Source organism: Anopheles marshallii, chromosome 3, assembly GCF_943734725.1.
Source record: "Anopheles marshallii chromosome 3, idAnoMarsDA_429_01, whole genome shotgun sequence".
Lineage (NCBI taxonomy): Eukaryota > Metazoa > Arthropoda > Insecta > Diptera > Culicidae > Anopheles > Anopheles marshallii.
The window spans coordinates 75,624,860-75,646,048 of record NC_071327.1 but is presented as its reverse complement, the minus strand read 5'-3'; the positions used below and the strand labels follow the sequence as shown (position 1 = coordinate 75,646,048).

General features: G+C 43.0%; 1 protein-coding gene across 1 annotated transcript in view; it reads left to right on the top strand.

The window, feature by feature from the left end:
- The window catches only part of LOC128711556 (uncharacterized), a 42,581-nt gene that overhangs the window by 5,548 nt on the left and 15,844 nt on the right, over nucleotides 1-21,189 (top strand). The window contains exons 2-6 of the mRNA XM_053806437.1: nucleotides 1,897-2,204; nucleotides 12,068-12,239; nucleotides 17,717-17,852; nucleotides 18,956-19,099; nucleotides 19,202-19,402. Of these exons, the coding sequence (XP_053662412.1) occupies nucleotides 1,897-2,204; nucleotides 12,068-12,239; nucleotides 17,717-17,852; nucleotides 18,956-19,099; nucleotides 19,202-19,402 (961 nt within the window). The remainder of the gene's footprint in view (nucleotides 1-1,896; nucleotides 2,205-12,067; nucleotides 12,240-17,716; nucleotides 17,853-18,955; nucleotides 19,100-19,201; nucleotides 19,403-21,189) is intronic.

Genomic DNA, 21,189 nt, shown 5'->3' with positions numbered 1-21,189 from the left:
GTTCACGCATTGTTTATTCAGCATTCTCGCTGTCACACTAAGCCTTTTGGTGAGTTCAGGCGAAAAAAGCACTCCAAATAAAAGCTTTTTGCCGGTGACAGAACCACACAAGCCCGCAAACCACATGTCGGCTAGAATACGTTGTATTAATCGGATTGCTAATGAAGAATTCAACGCTTCAGCTCCCTTGTACGCTTAGCCAGCCATTGTGCCACGTAGCTTCATCGTTTTAGCATTCCTTACGCAACCCTGCCAGTCGACGCGTTGACAGTGCCGACAAGGCAGTGACGAGGTTTCGGGAAAGTGTACATACCAGCGGGACATATGATGACCGTCGTCTTGTGGGGAACTATGCCCCACCATTTAACCGTGCCCCATCTCAATGTGTCACACACGTGTTTGCCACAAAAAGGTTGATCCATCAAGTGGCAACATGCTGTGTGGGTGAGAGTGTGTTCACAATGGCGAGCCAAGGGAAAGAAGCAAAATCTCGACGCGTCCATCGCTACCTTCCATCAGCGGCTAATGGTTTCGACTAATTTTCCGGCACCGGGAACCGTTCCATTTTCAACGGGTGGTACCGTCCAAATGACGTGCCGATGTGGAGGCCCGCTGAAGGAGGCGGACGCCGAACGGTTGCCCAGAGGGATTGAAAAGCCCGGCAGGATCAGAGTGATTAAACGCCTCGAGTGTTGCAAATTGATTCGCTAAGTATACGGTAATCAATCATCGAAGATGGCCATCGCAGGGCGAGAAGGTATCCGCGTCATATCGAGATGAACCTTTCTGGGATGGTTTCCTCCATCCGTGGGTTATACTCTCCCTCGCCAGTTGTGCCATAATGAATAGATTGGCTCCTCGAAAAAACGGACAACCGGTTGGGTGGGATTGATGGAAACACACTCCTCCAACCCGGCCATCGAAAACACTCCCCACTAGCCGGCACTAAAGTCACATCACTGAAGGATAAAGTTTTCGATGGAGGTACATTACTTTCGAGCGGTTCGAGCGGCCCCCTGCTGGAAGGTTTTGTGGTTTTTGGGGAAGGAAAGAAAACAAAGCGGCAATGCAAAGAAAAAAAAACGCAACCTCCCCGGTGGGAACTCGGTTGGGAAAATATTACACAGCACATTTCTTCTAATTTGGCCAACTTCGTGAAAGGCAAACAACACGCCCGTCACTGCCGTCGCTGGTGGGCAGTTTTGTGGTGAAATATTTGTCAATTTGTCTTGATTTGAAGATGTTGCCCATTATCCTTCAACAAGCTGAAACCGGAAGATCGGTTCAGGTGGGCTTGTTATGTACGTCTGGAGAGGTGTTTAGTACGTTGAGCTTTCAAGTTGAATGTTGTGCATAATGTAAGGATTTGTTTTAATGAGAGCTGTGTTTCTTCTGTTGTATATAATGTTTTTAAGACATCGTATTTCTTCATCGTTTTAGTAAAATGTATTTAACTTTCTATGCCCAAAATGTTGCAATATTATAACTTCAACGAACATTCTTAAAACGATGTTGAAATGAACGTCTTTTTGGCAAAATGCTCCTAAACGTTATCGTAGGAAATTTAAAAATTAATTCGCTCACCAAAAATGACCCCTGTACATCTGCATTCATTTCTTAAACAAAAAAACACAATGAAAAGTTCACAGATAAAACGTTTACAGCTAGTCGTCAAGCAGCTCCATCAGCGTGCTTTTGCATTCTTTTTATTCCGCTTTTAATGCTGTTCCTAAACGATTGCAAAGCACGCCGGATCAAACTGGACGGTAAAACCGTGGCAATCGTGCGGCGCTTTAAACAACTGTGGTACAAAAGTTAATTAGATGTTCTTTGCACTCTCGCCGTTCTTTCTATTCCATGTACAACCGGACGGCCATCTAATCTACCCAACGGCAGAATATTCAAGTTCTCCTCCGCGGACGTACAAGCGTCCGAGCACCTGTTGCACGCGTCCGTCCTGTCGATGGTCGAGTTTGACGATGATATTTTTGCCGGCGGAAACTGTTTCGACTGGAACCAACATCCGGCCAAGCGTGGTCTGTTCTGCCCGTTCGCCTACCGTCTGCCGCCCCCGGATCAGGGCGCATCGCTCGTCAAGGATCTGGCGCTCGAGTATCACTACTTGGGCAACACCTCCGAATGGTTCTTTCTGGCACGCAAGAACGCGGAGAAGGTTATCGAGCACAACGAGCAGTATATTAAATGTGAGTATATATGTATTTCTTTTTACTCGTGTTGGTTGTAGAGATCCGACGATTTACCAGCTTTATGGCATCCCCGTGAGCACGTCTGTAAGTTAACGCGCTCCGAAGCTACGGTTAGGATTCCGTGCATCAAAATAAACAATAAAAAAAATCAAAACCACGACGGTCCTCAGGTCATCGGATGCTACTTTTACACTCCTAAAACACTCCTCAATGCACTTCTTGAACCGTGGTGTTCCCAATGCTTGCCCGTGTTCATTGTTTTGTGGCTATTTCTGGGCAGAAAATCACGCCATTTCTCCTGACCTAGCTCTCAAGAGGACACTAATGCTGTTGATGAAATCTGATGGTGGTTACTTTCTGCGTTGTTGAGGATGCCGTGCGTGCCGTTCATAAAAAGCGACGATAACTCATTTTGCTTCGTCATTTTTGTGCTTTATTCAATTTCAAAACTAGGAACAAAGTTATTTTGCCATTTCTGCTAGACGCTTGTACCGAAAAGAGGACAAAAAAATAATTACCAGCACAAGAACCATAACTGCTGTCACATTATCGTGACCTTGCTCATGAAGCATTCGTAAACGGTTGAAAGTTCGTGGTGGTTTCACTGTGTAAAGTTTTCCCTTTTGTTAACTTAAAGTTGAACAGATCGGCAAAGTTATGGAAAACAGCAAACTGTCAGAATATTTTTTAAACTTTCGTTCCTTTTGCTGAGCGCCGTAGAGTGTACTCGACAGTTTGGATGCTTCGGAATGGTCGTTTTAAAAATGATAAAATAGAACCTTTCATGGATTCCAACTGTACGTTTAGTTTACCTTCCATCCCATAACAATCAAAACAAACCTAACTAAATATTGACAATGTCATGAAGGGTGGATGTGCATCTTGAAGATGTTTTTTTTTCTTTTGTATTACACCTGAATGTACAAACATGTCAAACATTAAGACAATAGACGGAATCGATATTCAAAAATTTCCTTGTTTCATTGCGAACGAATTCTTTGCGCTAAAATGAAGCAGAAGTTATGTTTTCATAACATGTGGTTTTCTCCAGGGCTGAAATAGAATCGGCCTCACACTTGTTCCCGGTAGTTGTACTTTTCATCTATGTAAGCGATTTCACAATATCTTTACATACCAGGTTAACATGATTCGTGTAAGTTGAGAAAAGAAATTGGCATTTTTCCCACCTTCTATTTTCGTCCTTCAGAAAGTGACGAAAGGTTTAAAAATATCAGACGAGATCGTCTATTAACGCTGATTGAATGACCTGGAAAAAAAACTAACCGGTTTCATTTTAGAGAAACGTTCCTCAGTCGGTGAGTTTGCTGCTTCAGCATGTGTGTCTGAAGCACCCTTTACCAGCATCTTGATAATGACACACGTGTTTGCAAATCAATCCGCTCCACACAAGTAGGCCGTTGCGTTCACTTCAACCACCGTCTTGTTTAAGCTTTCATCACAACCGATAAACACTGTTCAGACTAATTAAGCAACGTCCTGCGTCTGCTTTCCCAAAGTCAATGGAAAGGGTGATTAATCAACGAGAGGTTGAAGCCATCTTTTTTCTTCTATTCTGTTTTGTTTTGTTACCGTTTTCCTTTTGTATTTTTCCCCGTGTTCGATTCACCGTTTTTCTACCCGAGGTGGCCGGAAACATGACACTAATCGTGTTTTCCCATTTCTTATCGCTTCATCGCGTTCCGAATCGACGTTAACAACGGAAAAATCGCTTTTCATTGTCAATAACGTTAAACGTTCTAATCCCCGACCCGAAACATGGAGACCCGTCGTGTCTGGTCTTCTCCATTTCCACTTCCATGGGAGTTTTTTTGTTTGCATTTTAATATACGTGTACTTGTTAAGGAGCACTCCTCGAGATCACGATGACTTGAATGAATTATCTTTTTTGTGTTCATTTTTAATTTGATTATGTTGCACCGATGAAGAATTACTGCTAGAAAAACGAGTGATTAAAGGTTTCTATCCTGAGCAGCAGGCCAATAGGAGAACTCCCACTATGAAGAGCCTCTTTTAAATTTTACTTTAAATATTCTTCTTCGATCTTCAGCGTGCTAACGTTGGAAGAAACTCAACACACTGCTGACCGCAAAACCGCAAGTCAGCACAAATTGATTATACCGCCAATATCAGTCACGTGATGACGAGCCTTGGCTCGATCTTTCGAATGTGGTGTAGGAAACCAAATGGAACAAACCCCGTAGAAAAAAGGAAACAAAATAATAGGAGTGTGCTTCGAAAACCTCAAAAGCTCCACTAAGCTTCCCATTAACTCATTATGCTTCAAAAAGGTACTCGATGGGCAGCTTACGAAATCAAGCCGAAGCTGACGACGACGAGGATGATAATGCTGCTTGAAGGGTTCTTTTGGTTCATCTTGCGTTTCGTTCTTCCGTCCCGAAAATGGGAACAGGAATTTGTAAGTAGCCCTTTCTTAACATTTTCCATGTCTTGCTGCTGGTGGTGCTACTCGAATCCGGTTGTCGATACCACTTTTTACGTTCCACCGACAAGTGGGCCAGTAAATTGGATGATGCTACTGATGTCCTGCTTCAACATCCTCTCTTACGTGCTCTTTTCCGGCTGCAAGTCTATAGCCCGCTCCAAACTTGCCTGCGGCGAATGTTTTTGTTTTCCATAAAACTTTGCCATCCATTTGCCATTTGCGTCACGGGCAAACCGAAAAACGCCATTAGAGGTGGCCGAACGGATACGTTGGCACGTAGACGGATTGTGTGAATGAATATTCACGAGCGGCGTTCGCTCCGTACCATCAATCATTCTGTGGAATCTATTAACTATCCCGGAGGGCCGGTGATTGGAAGTTTTGCTATTATCAATGCGTGCCATGTTCGCTACAAAACAATCATGTGCCCTTTGTTTTGCAAATAGATCGAATGGTCGCGTTCAACGTGTTTCGAGAGTCTGGTTGACGAAAAGCGTGTTATGTGGTTTGTTAGAATGTTGCAAATTTATTAGCATTGGGTTTGAATGATATTGACGTTTTCCACACAGAATTGGCTTGTAACAAGGTTTTAAGTAATCCTCATGAAAATTATAACAAAGTACACGTAAGCAATTCAAAAAATCCAAACGACGGTAATGCAAATAATGAAATTGCTTTGACTACAAGAGGAAAAACCTTCATATAGTTATTATTTATTCAGTATTCAGTATTATAAGAATCTTATAAAAGGTACGATATTGTTGATAATATTGATCAATTCAAGAAAATTTCTCATTTCGTGGCGTCCTGAATTAAACTTACCAAATTTTGTCAAACAAAATCGACCTCTAGTTAAGGTTTAGTTATTTCTATTAAAAGATGTAGCATTATTTTAAACATGAAAATATTAAACTGAGAGGTACTGTAGAGGTCAATTATTTCAATAAAACCAACTACTAAAGTGCTGTAAAAGATACATTACTGCACAACATTGGCGAAAACCTTGCTCCCTGGATTTGATGTCCTACATGACGCTACCAAACCGCATTGAAAGTGTACTGCAGTTTTCGTGGAAGTATCCACTTTGCTTCCTTCACGCTAGTATGTGGAACACACACACACACAAAAACACTCCTCCAAGCACCGTTTAACATTTGAATCCACCGGAAGGCGCTGTACAAAATAATCTTTAAGGGGTTTCGGTTCCACCGGCTGTGTGCCGGATTTATCGCTCCTGTGCGATCGAATTTTTACCGCAGTAACAAAATTCGCCCATTACCAGGAAACCGGGACGAGAGAGATAAAATATTCAATACAAGCGTGTCATAATATGGTTTCCTCGGTGTGTACACGGGAAACGATTTAAACGCTTCCGGTCCGGCAAAAACTAAAATGGGACTTTGGGTTTTTTTTTAAAGAAAACGCCGGAGTTGTTATCGTAGCGTGCCTTTTTTCCCTTTTCAACCCCGAAGGGATGCACGAAGTTTTTCCGCATCACAGATTTGAATACGTGAGTTGTAAGTTTTCGCTATCGCTGACTTTTGTTTTCATTTTTCCCAATAGGTCCCAATAAACTATAGCTAGGGGATGTTTTCGTTTTGGTTCCACGATAGGCATACCAAAAATCAAAGCCTTTCATGGCGCTAGAATACCGCAGGCAACGCTATCAAGCGAGATCGCGTGTCGGAAAAATGGTCCGGGTTATTTTTAAACCAAAATTCACTTGAACTAAACACCAAATTGCGTCTAGAGTAGCTAGTCTTATTTTATCTTTCCGCTTCGCCGGATGCGTAACATATGGCAGCTAATATCACTAACGTCAAGTTTAATGTTCGCCGCTTTTTCCAACTTATCACCATTTGCCACCAGTTTTGAAGCGTGACGATTCATGTTTCCTGCCTATGCTGATAGCGCACCCATGTGCAACTCTTTGCCATTCAGTCATACCGCAACCCGGGGAAAAATTACGTCACGAATTGGAGTGAAATTTGGAGAATTTTCCCCAAAGCAATTCCGCCAGTCTCGGAATGGCAAACCAAAACTTACCCGAGGTGCAAACAGCTTGCAAGATGACTGCAAACAACAGATAAGCCATAAGCATTGACTGTCAGCTGACAAATCATGCCCCAGAAATGGGTGGCTGGTGGATGAGTACCATCGTGCGCGTGCTGCATAAAACTTTACCATGAATCTTTTGCTATCTCACCTTACCCTGGGTGGGAGAGGAAATTAAAATAATTAATCGCAGCAACTTAACGGAAGCATATTTCAGGCCCGCATGACGGGGAACGGTTTTTGGGAACAGAGCAATTCGAGCGATGTTCCTGGTAAACAATTAGTCTCGCTTTAATAAGCTTACATTGATATTAATTTGCTGGGTTAAGTTTTCCTTCACTTTCATACTTGATGTATGATGCCTGAAATGGTTTTAAATTTTGTAATGAGCCTAGCTTGTTTTCTGCTTCGAAGCAAAGAATAAGCGATGAATGCGCTGAACATTGTTTAACAGTGTTGCCAGATAACCAAACATTCGTAAGGATCCGTTGATCATACTATCACGCTAAAGTTACTTTCCTGCATCAGCATCAGCTACAAATGACCCTTTCATTCGCCGAATTTTCACGTGCTCTGTATTATGGCAGCGTCTGACCATTATCCTAACTATCCCCGAATTGGACACGTGTTCCAATCCAATGACTTGGTCATGGTACGAAATTGGTTTCATTTTTGCCACGGCATACATCCAAACCCCCAGCCATCCGGTAGGTATGATATAGTGAGTTGGTTTCCACAGTGGAAATGGAATAAAAAATATGTAATCTACCGTAAAAGAATGTACCGCCGGCATAAATACCGATTGCCATTTTGTTTGCTGTATTTGATTTTTCCGCCCCAAAACCATTCTTTCCGTACCGGACACACCATTAGGGGGTTGCAGTCCAGCCATTAACTTGCGAGTTTCGGTAGCACCGAAAGACACTTGTATGGACAGTTTTTATTTTTGCAATATTGAACCAATCAGAAAATGAAACCATATCGTGTGGTTTCCGCGTTCATTGTGGTTCGCAATCAAGTTTTTGCTACGTTAAATAATTTCTTACCAAAACAAAGTTTCGCACGACAAGCTTTGCAAACGATTCGAGAAGAAAAGTCGTTTGGCAAACTGTTTGGATTGTGTTGAGCTTGTGTTTTTGTTCTTTGCCAATTGAGCTGCTACGAAGTAACAGCGTAATGCCGGTTGCGTACTTCAGCTAGCAATTTGTACACGATTGCATGTTCAACAACTTACCTTCGTTAGCGAAAGTGAGTCTTCGGGGCAACAACGGTCTAATAATTTTATCTCAAATTCTCCACAAAATTGTGTCTTTTTGCCTGCGTCGATAAACGGGCAACTAAAGAAATTATTTTTGCCCCCACCACATGCATGCCATGGCGTAACATGAGTAGACAAACTTCACGTCTCACAAGCTAAGTGGCAGAATGCATCATTAGACGGGATGGTAACATGAAATCCTAAACCCAAAATCCGGCAATGTCGCTCTTTTGTCGCTTCAACGCACACACACACACAGTAGGGCCTTCACACAGTTTGGAGTAAATGTCAAACATACCTCGACGTCCTTCAGCATGATGCTTTTTGTTTCTTTTGCGTCCTGGTTTCACGGTACCGAAACTGATGCTTCATCTGCTCTTTAGCGTGATATAATGTCGTGCCGCATACGTTACGATGGTGTACGTGTCCCATCGTATCACTCTTTCCCATGTCAAACGAGCACACCGAGGATGATTATTATAACTCACTCCGGTGTGGGCTTTACCGAGACTTTCCGGCCGGTGGTGTAGCGGTTGGTAAACGGAGTCACCACGCATTGATAACATGGTTCGGATTCGTAAAATATCATCCTCTCTGAAATGCTACATGCCCCTTCCGTACATCTTGAGTACATTCCAACGGGCCCTCACACTGTCAACAAACATATTTTTCCATCCTTCAAACACCATCGTCATCACTATCAACGGGAAGGTCCCGGTCCGGTTGTTAGCTAGCGTGTGGTCGACGAGTCAAGACTCACCATTTCTCTCTCTCTCTCTCTCTCTCTCTCTCTCTCTCTCTCGATACGCCGAGCCACCCCCGAAAAATTGTATAGAAAAATTTCAACCATATCGTAACGCTTGTATCCTGAGGCTCCATGCCGGTAGGCATGCTTGAGCTTTGCTTGGGCAAGCCCTCCACCACACGAAACCGGAATCACTTGGATAAGAAGAAAACACGATCACGATGTTCACGAGACAACACAGACCGGTAAAGCTTTGTGGTGTGGCGTGCCCAAAACCAAACTTGCTAACCCCTGTGCATACTCCCGCTCAATCTAACGACTTCGAAACAAGGATATTTCACTGCAAACGCTTCGCATGATGAGCCTGTTCTTCCGCTTTTCCCATTCCAAACAAAACCCCTCGCAATCCTCTCGGATGTTGTCGAATTTTCAAAAATTTTCATCACCTACTCCTCCAGAACTGGAAAATGTTTAAGCGTAATTCCATCCGTCTCCAACATACACACCTCCATTAGGTTAGGAACAAGATCGCAGACTGTACGCATGTGTGTGTTTTTTTTGCAGGGGTTTCAAGTTCATTTGTCAAAGTTGGAAGCTTTGTGTAGAATAAAAATTCTAGTTGAAATGGATTTTTGTTGAGGTAGATCTGATTTTTGTTGAGGTAGATTTGAAGTTAAGGTTTTGCAATACTTTTTGTGTATCAATCAGGGTAGTATCTAAAAGTCTGTGGTACGCATGTCGATCAGAAGGCACCATTCAGTTGACACCGATCAGTTGTTACCATTTCTGGATTCTGGATTCAAGTTGAATTAGAATCTGTAGAGATATATCAAGAATTCTCTTCAATTTCCGGAATGTTGACTGCTTGAAAGTTACTCCAAATAGAATATAATCCGGAAATTGCTGTTAGTTCATCACTTCGACTCGAAACCTCTGTAACACAAACAAACGTGTGTAACAATGAACAAAAAGTAAGCATCTGTTATGCTAACAATTCCAGAGCGTATGTGTGCTCTTTAAACAGAAGACATGAGACGGATCGCTATTCGGTGAAGTTTGTTTGGTAAAACAAAATGCGTTTCTTTGGTGTTGACACGGGAGGTTTAATGATTAGCATAATATGCATACAAAAAAAAACTGTCTCACTTACATTATGGATGTTCTGCATGCTTGCGAGCGTTTATATCCTTGCTAAAATTAAGCGTGTACCGTCACCAGCGGTGGTGATTATGATGTTGAGCTCAGATGGTACAAGCGATTTACAAGCTACCCTGTTACGGCGTAACAGTCGTAATGCTGTGGATTACACCGTCCAATAAGCGGAAGTGGAACGGTGAACTCTGTGTGTAATATCCTGTTGCCAATATGACGTACCGTCCTGTTTGTCATGAGCTTGCACACTGACAGCATGAAAGCGCTTTTGCGAGAAACATTTAAATTTGGCTGCTGATTGCGATTCGGTGCCTTTTTCTGAGAAATCTTACTACGCAAGAAAATGGACGTACGTTGTTGTGCAGTTGGGCGACTTGGGCTTAGGTTGATTTTATGATTCTCGAAAACTGGGCCACGTTTCAAAATAGACCAATTGTTTGTGCGGCGATACATTTCCGCTTCTTGGAAGTAAAAAATATGCTTCCAAACCGTACGGTTAAACGAACACATCTTGCTGTACAACATTTTCACCTTGGTACGCGGTAATGATTTGACACGTAACATTTGACATGATTATACACTCAACGTTTTTGCGGCAGTTTGATCCAGTGGATGCTTTCGAAGCTGACATAATTTGACAAATATCTCCTTCATATTGGAGTGGAATTGAGTTAATAAATCGAAAATAAAAGACAAAACCTGGTGTACGTAAAAGCACAACAGTATCAAATTTTATTCGCCATTGTTTCCAACCGCAGCCACGAAATCTCGTCCGGTAAGACATCGTACACACGCGTACCATACTATCAAGGGAATATTCGAAGAAAATTGAAACTTTTTTCCGATTCATCGTGAGGTTTTACGGTTGATTAGGTCACGCAATTGAGAAAAAAAGACAACCCACAACACCAACCACGCGAGATTCAACCACAAATTGGATAAGTTGTTGCCAACTTGGATAATGGTTTCGATGGAAACTTGAAGTTGGGTGGCACCGATGTATTGTGTTCTCGCTCGCACACTTTCTCGGCATACTTCACCACGAATAGTTGACGCCGTGCGGGGTTGCCACGTTAGGAGTCGTACGAAATGAAGCTCATTTAAAGAAATGGCAACTAGTTTTGAAAAGCAGCTACAAGAAAAAGACATAGCGAAGCCACACCGGAAGTATCAACCAGTTTGTCCTTTCGCCGTTTGATTAATTTCCCATGCTGGCGCTTGTTTTGACCTTCCGAGTAAAGTTCAAGTTTCTTGTCAGGAGTGTCGCAATAAATCTTCGAAACTTTTCGCGAGCAGTAGCTACGTATGCACCGCCAGTGCCACCGCATTCACCCTTACTGGGGTTGTGTTGGAAACGCCTTCGGGAAACGGCCATCCCTGTCAACTAGTTAGTGGTACACTCGTGCTTTTGCTAGTTCGCAATGCGTTACTGTGGTGAAAAGTGACGAAGTGAAAGTTTCTCATTCGAAACTTTGTTTGCTTTTTTACCTATGATGTTTGACTTTTTTTTTTACTTGAAACAAGTTATTCAAGTCAAGCAAGTCTTTTTTCGATGAAAGATTTCAATGTTCGTGCTTGAAAGCGCATCGAAATTACAAAATGATGGCTTTTTTGCAGGTTTTTTGTTGTTGTTGTAATATAGTTTATTTTCTTATTTATTAAACATTTCTGTTTGCATCTAGTATTTGAATACAAAATGAGACTTTTTAAAAATGTATACCAAAATCCATCCGAACCTCAACTATTATATCCGTGCTAGTCAAGTGTTCGTGGTAAAAAAACATCTGACAACATTTTTTATATCAGGTCAAAGCCGCTCAAAAATAATGAACATAAAAATCCCGGCAGGTAATGCGGCCAACACTAAAAACCTTTCAGGAAAAATGGATTTGCTGTTTACGGGAACCCGCTGGAGTTGCTTTTCACTTGATTGCTTCAAGCATTTCCATCAACCACTCACCGAATCAAACCCCGGTTGTGCGGGTCTAAGGAAAATCTACAACCAAGCAATGAAAATAAATAAATAGCTTCCTGGTGCGTTTTAATTTTTCCAGCTACATTTAATATTAATTTTCTTGAAACGTGTTTCTGCTCTGTTTCACACTTTTTTCTTCCTTCATTTTCTCTATCTCTTTCTCTTCCCCTCTCTCTCTTTTCAAATGGTACGGTTTGCGTCACGGTAACAGCTTTTCACGTCTACACCAACAACACCGAGCGACAGGCGGACGAAATTCTATCGGTAAAGTACGAGGATGGACGCTGGTCGAAGCCGTACTACGACTGCGGAGGTGGCAATATCTGGATGCTTACGTACACGGTACCTTTCTTTGGCTACGAGAATGGGACGTACTTTTTCAAGTAAGTCACTGTTTATGCTTGTCAGTTTTTTTTTTTGCTGTATTTCACAACATTACGCCCGGCGACGGTGGCATGGACAGGGAATTAATTGCAAACGACAAAAACATTATTCAAGGGATTGCTTTTAGGTGAGAATTGCTAGTAGACGATTTATTATTCCGAATACGCATTTGTCACAGTGTCAGTCATTTGGAATGCAAAAACACAAGGTACAATGCTAAACGAAAAGCTTTTCAATCATTCCACTATTCTCTAACGAAGGTACATTTTGTGCAAAATGAAACATAATTTTGTGAAAAAAATTCCTGCCAAAGAGGGATAGCACATTTTGAATAGATAAAAGCAATTGTTCACATTTAAGTCCATGGTAAGTCCTTTGTGCATAGATCATGCTTTGATCGTATCAAAAGAACAAGCTATATATTTCAGCCCGTAGAATAATCCCCTACCCCCGAAGCTCCATAATGAGCGCACATTGTGGCGGTTCAATTTCCAGAACCAATAATAGTTTTTGCTGTCTGCTTCAAACGTGCTGAAAACGTGCAAATGTGGCCACACACAAGGCACTTCTTCTTGTGCAACAACAAAAAAAAAAGGTCCGAACAAAAGCATGCCCAACTTCACATAATTATAATCCCGTTCGACAATAGCATCAAGCATCGGAAGCTCAGGACAAACCCGGCCCCGGGAAGGCACGGATGAGAAGGGTGGCGACAGGAAATGAAAAGCTGCACGCTCGATTATCTGCTCATGATACGGGTACCGATTTCTATAGTTCGAAAAGCGAAACGATTAGCGATTCGTTGAAACATACCATTCCACTCGGACACGTGCCGATTCCGTGCCGATGGTAGGGTATGTGCCGGGAACTTGTGGGTAGGTGTGGCTGTGTGTACGATCAAGTCCCTTGTCGACATTCCCATTATTAATAGAGCTGAGGGTTGCAAATAATTGCCGAGCTTTCAATTTCCCCGAGATCCTGGCGATGAACGGACGGTGTAGAAAGACGAAGGACACATTAGAGGCGAAGCATAATAAAAAAAAGCGCTGAATAGAGAATGGCCATCGCTAACCAAACGCTAACGGTAGCAAAGGATCGTCCGATGACAGAGGAAAAAAGGGAACGTGCGCCATTGCACCACGGAGCGCGGGACACAATAATACAAAAGCTTCCCAGCACGAACAGACCACACAGGTCGACCGCTATGTTTAGCCTTCTTTCGCAGAAATATTTGCTCACATTCTCCGGCAGGCACACAATGCATCGGAGTTTTGTGTGTACGCGAGTATCGGTTCCAGCACCGGGGAGGCTTAGTTAGACATCTACCCACGCTAACGCGCTGTCCCAATGGGTCCAATTTGAGGCGAACGGTTTTGGTTGGACAAGAAAAATCGCCATTGTTACTCCGCAGACCGGAAAAAGGATACGAGTCACAACCGGGTTGGGGCTGGTACCTTCACGACGGGGATGGAAGAAATCGGACCTGACGCAAAAATCCCGAAAGGGATCATGTTGCTCGTGGCGCAGACTACAGGGACACGGGTGCAGCAACTGTGCCTTCGCATCCCGACTTTCAGACAATCGGATTCCATTGAACAGGAAAGTTTACTGTTTACGTTCTCTCTCTCTCTCGCTGCTGCTGCCGCACAAGAGTCTCCCGATTGGAACGAGGAACTTATACAGGCAGGTGGCAATAGCCACAGCAACAGCACGTCGCCCACAAAGCATTAAAAAAGAAGGGAGAAAGTAAGGTTCGAGCTACATAAAAAGGTATCGAACAACGAACGACACAACTATGCTTCTTTCGAGCGACATTCGAGCCGCTGCTCGTCGGTTGTGGAAGAACTCGGTGATCACCCATTGGAAACCACCAACCCCAACACCGTAATGGGGACGTGCAAAAACCGTAATGGGATTTGATTGAATGAGCTTTCGGTCTTCCATCTCCATCAGCTTTCCAGCGTATCTCGGGATGGCCGTGATCTCGGCGAATAAAAAGAGCCTCCGTGCCAATGATGAAAATTTGGCTAAACGTAACCGATCTCACCGCAAGAATGTGTCCCAACCAGAAACCCGACAAGCTTCCAACAACTTCCAACCACTGTCTTCCACCCGACCGGGCGCCACACGAACCGGAACGTACAAGTGAAAATTGATTGCGGTAATTTCGGTAGACGATGGTGACTGAACACCGCTACCGGTGGTTGCTGATGCTGCTCGGACAAGCGTCTGATCGACTTGTTGCAAAATCTTCGCCAGCCACACGGTCAGCATCGTTAATGTCCGTGCTTTGGTGAGTGGTTCTCCTTGCGCCAAAATGTTACCGAAGTGGAGAAATTATGGCTTTTTTCTTCTTCATGGGAGCCCTTACTCACCCGAAAAACGTGACACGATCCGTCAAGTACCGTAAATCACTCATCGTTACATCAGTGGTCAGCAAATCGTGTCGAAGTTTTTCGTGCGTCCAATATAGGTTGTGATAGCTGAAAACCGTAGCATTTCCACTCGGGAGTTGAAGGATCTGTATTTTATCGGATAGACTGCCACTTAAATCGACTCATTTGTGAGTTGTTGCGGTGAAGGGAGAGTGATTTACACAAACTGTACGTATTTGTTGAGGTTTGGGTGGTTAGAATGGAATCGAATAACCACAACGATTGATCGACTGGGATGGAACACTCAGACGGTGGAACGATACTAGCTAGCTCTTCAAACCATTTCCCACGCCTTCGAAGCGTTGAGCTAATTTTGCAGGTTGATCCAAATGTCGGTGGTTTATCTTGCTTGATAGTGTGTACCGTGGCCCTGTCAAATACTGCCAAACCCTCACATAGGATATTCACGATGCTACAGTTTACGAAGAATCGAAAGCAACCGGTCCATCACCATTTCGTTTCTACCACCACCACGTTTCGGCGCGCTCTTTGTTGGACAACCTTATAATTAACGAAACAATGCGATGCTATCTCCCACGGGCCGCTCAACACATCCGGGAGATGGTAATCTGCTTATCTGGAATTCTTACACAGCCGTATCATAAATCCTTGCCGAAAGACCGATTTTCCTGAAGTGCTCCCGAAACGACGATCTAGGCGCGATGGACCAGGCCGCAAGTGCTCACCGCCCGTCTTATGGCTGCCCGAGCTCCTCGACAATAGAGGACGTTTAAACGATATTTCCCCCAAATTTTTGGGGCTGGTCTATCTTGAAAGCTCACCGTAGAGTAGCGCTTTTGGTTTGATCTATATTAATCAACATCGCTTATCGATGGCACAATCTCCCAGTGTGGCCGGACAATTTCACCTTCTGAAAAGAACGAACGCACCGGGGAGATTAATTATGTGACCGTAATTAATAGTGAGTGAAGTGAAGAATGAAATAAAGCAAATAAAATGCCTTTGCAACCGTACCGTGCCGATTTGCAATTCGATTTGCTTTTCCGCGTGTTTGATAATTCTTAAACGTGCGCGCATCTCAGATAAGATGATTAATCGATTTTGCTTAGCCGCGCTACGATATCGGATTGTCAGAATCTTGGCCAGAATTAGAATGTACCTGGTTGGGAATGAGTTTCCCATTCTTGGTAATTGTGTTGGGGCTGGCTTTGTCTAAAAACTTTTCAGACACCGGTGTTCAGACTCATCAGGGCAGTGGGAAATGAGTTCGCTTTATGGTGCATTTCAATGAAACATTTTGCCAATGAATAATGCCTTTGATTTCCCAGTACCAAAAGGTTCTTAATGGCCCATTAAACATTCAATCCTGGGGTTGATTAAAGGAAAATTTATTAAACTATAGCTTAGCAAAACAGCAACAGCAAAAAAGCACCCGTTCGAGTGGTGGAAACTCTGCAGAATACGCAACCTCTTCTGGAGCTTCACTTAAAACCAACCATGCAGAACGCCGATCAGGTTGCGCTCCCAACGGTGGGAAAAGTTTACTCACTTCAGAAGTTGTTACCTTGATGGCGTCAAGTTGATGTCGGTACTCGTAAATGTGGCAAGAATAGAAAGTGCCGAAACAAGCAATAATAATGTTAAAGACATCAGAAGTATTAGTCAAGCCGGTGAACTTAGTCCCGTGAGAAACTATTTAGGACACTGGGATGAACGTAATAAATGCACGGTACAGCAAACAATACCGTATGTTACAAAGTTGCACCATACAGCCAGGCAGTGAGGGCGAGCGAGCGTAATTCAACTCCCACCGAGCAACTTTCCCGAAAAGCAGCACTAAACCACCTCGGACAGATTTTCGATTAAACTAACCTCGTTTCCTGGCGGGGGGATTTGTTTTACCCAAAGATTACTTTCGCTTATTACAAGTCTCGTGGGATTCGTTGCATACGGGGATGTCCGCATCCACGGCTCATCATCCGCCCGGTGTTAGACAATTCATTTCCTAAATAAGAATTCACTAACACTCACGCACACGCACACACTCCACGAAACGTCGGTCCATTTCATGTTCAATTAAAAATCAATGAGCGACAACTTAATAGGATTACTTTCCGCCGGATTCACCCGGCATTTGCGGATACGCTTCCTACGCGCGTTCTGTCCAGCTCGTGATCGTCACATCCGATTAAGGATCCGCACCCGGTCCGTTCGAACATCCCGGCTCCAGCGAGTTACCGCTTATCGATTGTTTTGCTTTCATCAGATTAAACTTTCCCTATCGGCAGACCTCGTCTGCCGAGTTGGGGAAGCTGATTGTGATGTTGACTTATGCCGTTGTCCGGAACGCGCGTACTGGACCGGTACTGTGTGGCGTTTTGGGTTTTTTTTTTTTCTGTTGCTCCGATTTTTATTTCTGTGTGCGTAGGAGTGGTGCTTTTCGTCGGAAATGTTTCACTCGCTGTCGGTTGTCTCGAGTACGTCGTACTGATACGGTTTATTAGGTAAAGTATTTTTTGGTTTTGTTCGCCCGAACTACGCCGGGTTGGGCTGGACAGCTGCGGTTGTCAGGAGTCATTTAGCAAAATTTGCAAATCGCGCCAGACCTTGCTGGACCTTGGCAACGGAATGAAAATGGTGTGGGCAGTTCAAGAGGCAAGACCAACACTGCGAGACGGATTAGGTGGATGATGTAAAATGTTGGGAACGATTATCATCTGCAGCTGTTTCACAAAGCATTAGAGAAGCATTGTGTCATATGCCCGAGTGAACTAAAGCAGCGAATTAACACATTTGTTTCGTTTGTTAATTATGTTTCAATAATGTCCTACAATAATGAAGCTTTTATTAGCAATATTGCATATTTTTTTTGCTTTCTTGGCATCTGAGGGTTTTTATACGCTGTATTAGACATTATGTTACTCCATAATATTCAACCCACAACGTCATCAGCGACCGTGCTAAGAGATAATGGCCATTCACCTAATGACACTATATGATGGCAGATCATAAACCTCAACACCTTCACTTACCAACGAAACCGGCCCACTTACCCGCTAACGCCATTTTCTTTCCCATAGAGGTACATCTGGCATTGATATCGATTTAAGGCGCGTCGACATTGATCAGTGTCCGCAGAAAAACTCCCCATCTGGTGCACCCCAGCCACTGAACATTTTTGCCGGCACGGACAAATGCAAACAGCGTACGACGGAGGTAAGTCCTTTGCCGATCCAGTGGAAATTGGCTGGTTTTCGCTCCCATCGCCATACAATTTTCCATTTTACCAGCTTTTTTTTTATTCAACTTTTCCTTTCCGCCACGAGTGCACAGTGTTATTTTGTAGACTTTGCTGTAATAAAAATTTCAAACACACCGTCCCTTTTATTCCCGTCCACTTCCGACTCCGTGGAGGAAAAGCTTGTTTTTTTTTGTTTGTTGCTTTGGGTCTTCATTTTGTTGCCAAATATTACCTCTAGCAATCATGCTTTATCTTCCAACATGGCTACTAACCCCATGTGCGAACGCGAAAATCACGTTAAAATGGTGTTTCTATGGGATCCTTTTTAAACATTCTCGGTGAAGAAAAAAAGAATACCGTGAGCTCGTCTCTGTTTGCCATTTCCCAGACAAGAAAAGCTTCTTTTTTCTCTCCCTCATCCGTCTGTATTTATATTCGACCGTTACTGTAGTCATTCGGTGCCTAACCGGCACCGACGAGCGGAAGATGTAAGCAGCCAACCAGCAAAAAAAAAAGTGTACACCATACGTAAATTCCTTTCGAGCAAGCTTTCCGTTGAGTTATGGCGGCCCATTAAAGCTGGCGATGTGATGCACCTCTCAACGCTGGGGCTTAGTTTTGCCTCAGTTTCCGTGTTATTTTTTTGTTACAGGTCTTGTCCTCCCTGCTCTGCTGCTGAACTCTTACAGACCTTTTTTTCCCGCGAGGGAAGCACACCAGGGAAAATAGAACTTGGAGGCGATAAATTTTCATTGCTTTCATTAGTTTTAATTAATTTAATGCTGTTTCAATGTTGTTGCCGTGGGTACTTTAAGGTTGGTGGATTTTTTCTGCTTCAACTTGTAAAATGTGGCCCCGTTCTACGCAAAGTGTGCTCTCCAGTTGAGTTTACATTTTTTGTTTTGAGCAGGATGTAGTATTTTTAGAATTTATTAGAACTCGCCCGGAAAAAAAGGCTCGTGGTGGTAGATTTATTTTACTGCTTTTATATGTGCATTCGTTTATTTGATTTCTGTTGCACTTAGTGTAAGTATCAGTCAGCTTCGTTGTTATCATATATGTTGATTTATTTATACAGTGTACACCCATTCCCGGGCTTGGCTTTCGGCGAGGATCCTATCGGTGCATCTGCCGAAAGGGATACTACTTTCCCGATACGACGATCGAGCAGAAGTATTTCAACGGCAGCACACTGGAGGAAGAGTATGAAAAACTTATGCTGGTAGGAGACTGTTTTTTTCTTACGATTGACGAACAGCGTTGGCTGCCCGTGTCCGGTTGTATTAACACACAGCGATTTGGTTTGTTTCCACTGTCATTCCAGAACGAGTACAGCACCTACAGCATCCCGAACTCGTACGAATGTTTACCGTGCGCTGAAGGGTGTGACTCCTGCGAGGATGCATCACCGTGTGTGGCTGCACTGAACTGGCCGATGCGTACGTCCATCCTGGTGCTGGCCTGTGCTGTCATTGGGCTGCTGCCACCGGCGGCCGTGTTTACCTTCAAGTACCAGCAAGTGAAGGTAGGCCAACAACAACGCGGACGGTTTGCATTTAGAACGCTTGTTTACCTTTCTGAGTGTATCATCATACATTCGTTTCGTTGTTGTGGTATGAAAAAAATCACGAAAGCATAACGCAAACATGTTGCAGCCTCACAATTTTATTCCTTTTTGAAATGTTTTTTTTTTTATGAACTGAAACTGAGCCGGGGAACCATTTGTTGGGATGGGATGAAACAGATTTTCAATTCATTTATTGAAGGTAAACACCACACAAACTTTCTATTTACATTTCAATGTAGATTGGAGTAACTTATTTTACGACGTTATGTAGGGCATATTATATATTCGCACAAATAAGAGATTTTACTTTACCTCCGACATCTCTTAATGTTAGAAGTATTGGATTCGTCTAGAGTATATAAGGATATTTCATATTTTAATTTTAAATTTCGTGTCAAATCGTCTTCTCTTTAGGTAAAAAGCACGTTGCTAGGCTGTGTCTTTTCATGATGCGGATAAGAAAATGTCCTCCCTGCGACGTGAATTCAGCTTTGAGTTTTCGGAGATTTTTTAACTTTAAGAATTGAACCTTGTTCTGGATGATGTTCTAATGATACTATTATTATAATTCTTAAGAAACTATAAAAAGAAATAGATCTGGAATCATTAACATTTTCTTTGTCTTTGCATGCATGGATTTCGATACTACTAGACATAATGGGAGGCTTTTCTGAATTCGGTTCAAATGAATCTTTTTATTGTTGTGTTATCGATTCTTGAAAAAATTGGTTTTGTTTAAAATTAAATAAAAAAGCATAACTTAAAGTACCATTCATGCACACTCTCTCATGTGACTCGTTATGATTAATACTTGCCAACGTCAACTCAAACCAGCTGAAAACAAAATTTTAATTCGAGTTAAGCTGCTATCGTACAGTGGTTTTCCATGCGTGGGACATTCACATCCAATTCGTACTGCAAATTGAACGACAGGAACGCATCCCTGGCGCTTGATGTGATTGTTTTCGCCCTGTCACGAAAACAGAACAACAACAAAACAATGAACAAACGCACCTACGTACATATGTTCACACCACGGGATGTGGTCAAAGCAATGAATTGTTGACACCGTGTACGATCCGACTCATCGAACTTTGTGGTTCGAGCTGCACCGGACGGATGCTGCAACCGTGTGTGTGTGTGTTTTTGTACCCGACAATCACAATGAAGGATCCTCTCGCATAACAGGAAATGTAAATTACTTTTTTCTGCTGTATCACCTTGCCCGCTGACTCTTCGAAGCTGACCGACCTTTGGTGTTACATATTAAACACACAAGAGCGGGTCTTTCATGCGTGCCGATAAAGCCACTGAAGGAAACCAGTAGCTGGGTTTGGTGGTTGTTTTTGCCACCTTTTCATTACGAGAATCACGTTGCCATGGTCGTTACATTAATTTATTCCGATTTTACAAATGTGTGTTTGCGTAGTACAGTGTTCGGGATGACACTCCACCGGTCGGATGGAGGTGTCGGTGTCTGATTGGATGTTTTAAAAATGCAACAAAATTGCGGTGCTGTCATGAGCGTCATGAAGAGAGATTATAATTGAACTACTTCAAAACTGGTGGATTATACAGTGGTTAACTATGGGAGGAGAGGTGTGTAAAATATTAAATTGAAAGCTCCATTTGCACACAAAAAGTGCGTTTTTATGTTAGGCTGTCAAACGCTAAGCTTTTTTTTTAAAGCAAACGTACACAAACCCTTTTCATCATTGCTCTTTAATGGCGTTCACTACGTAAAA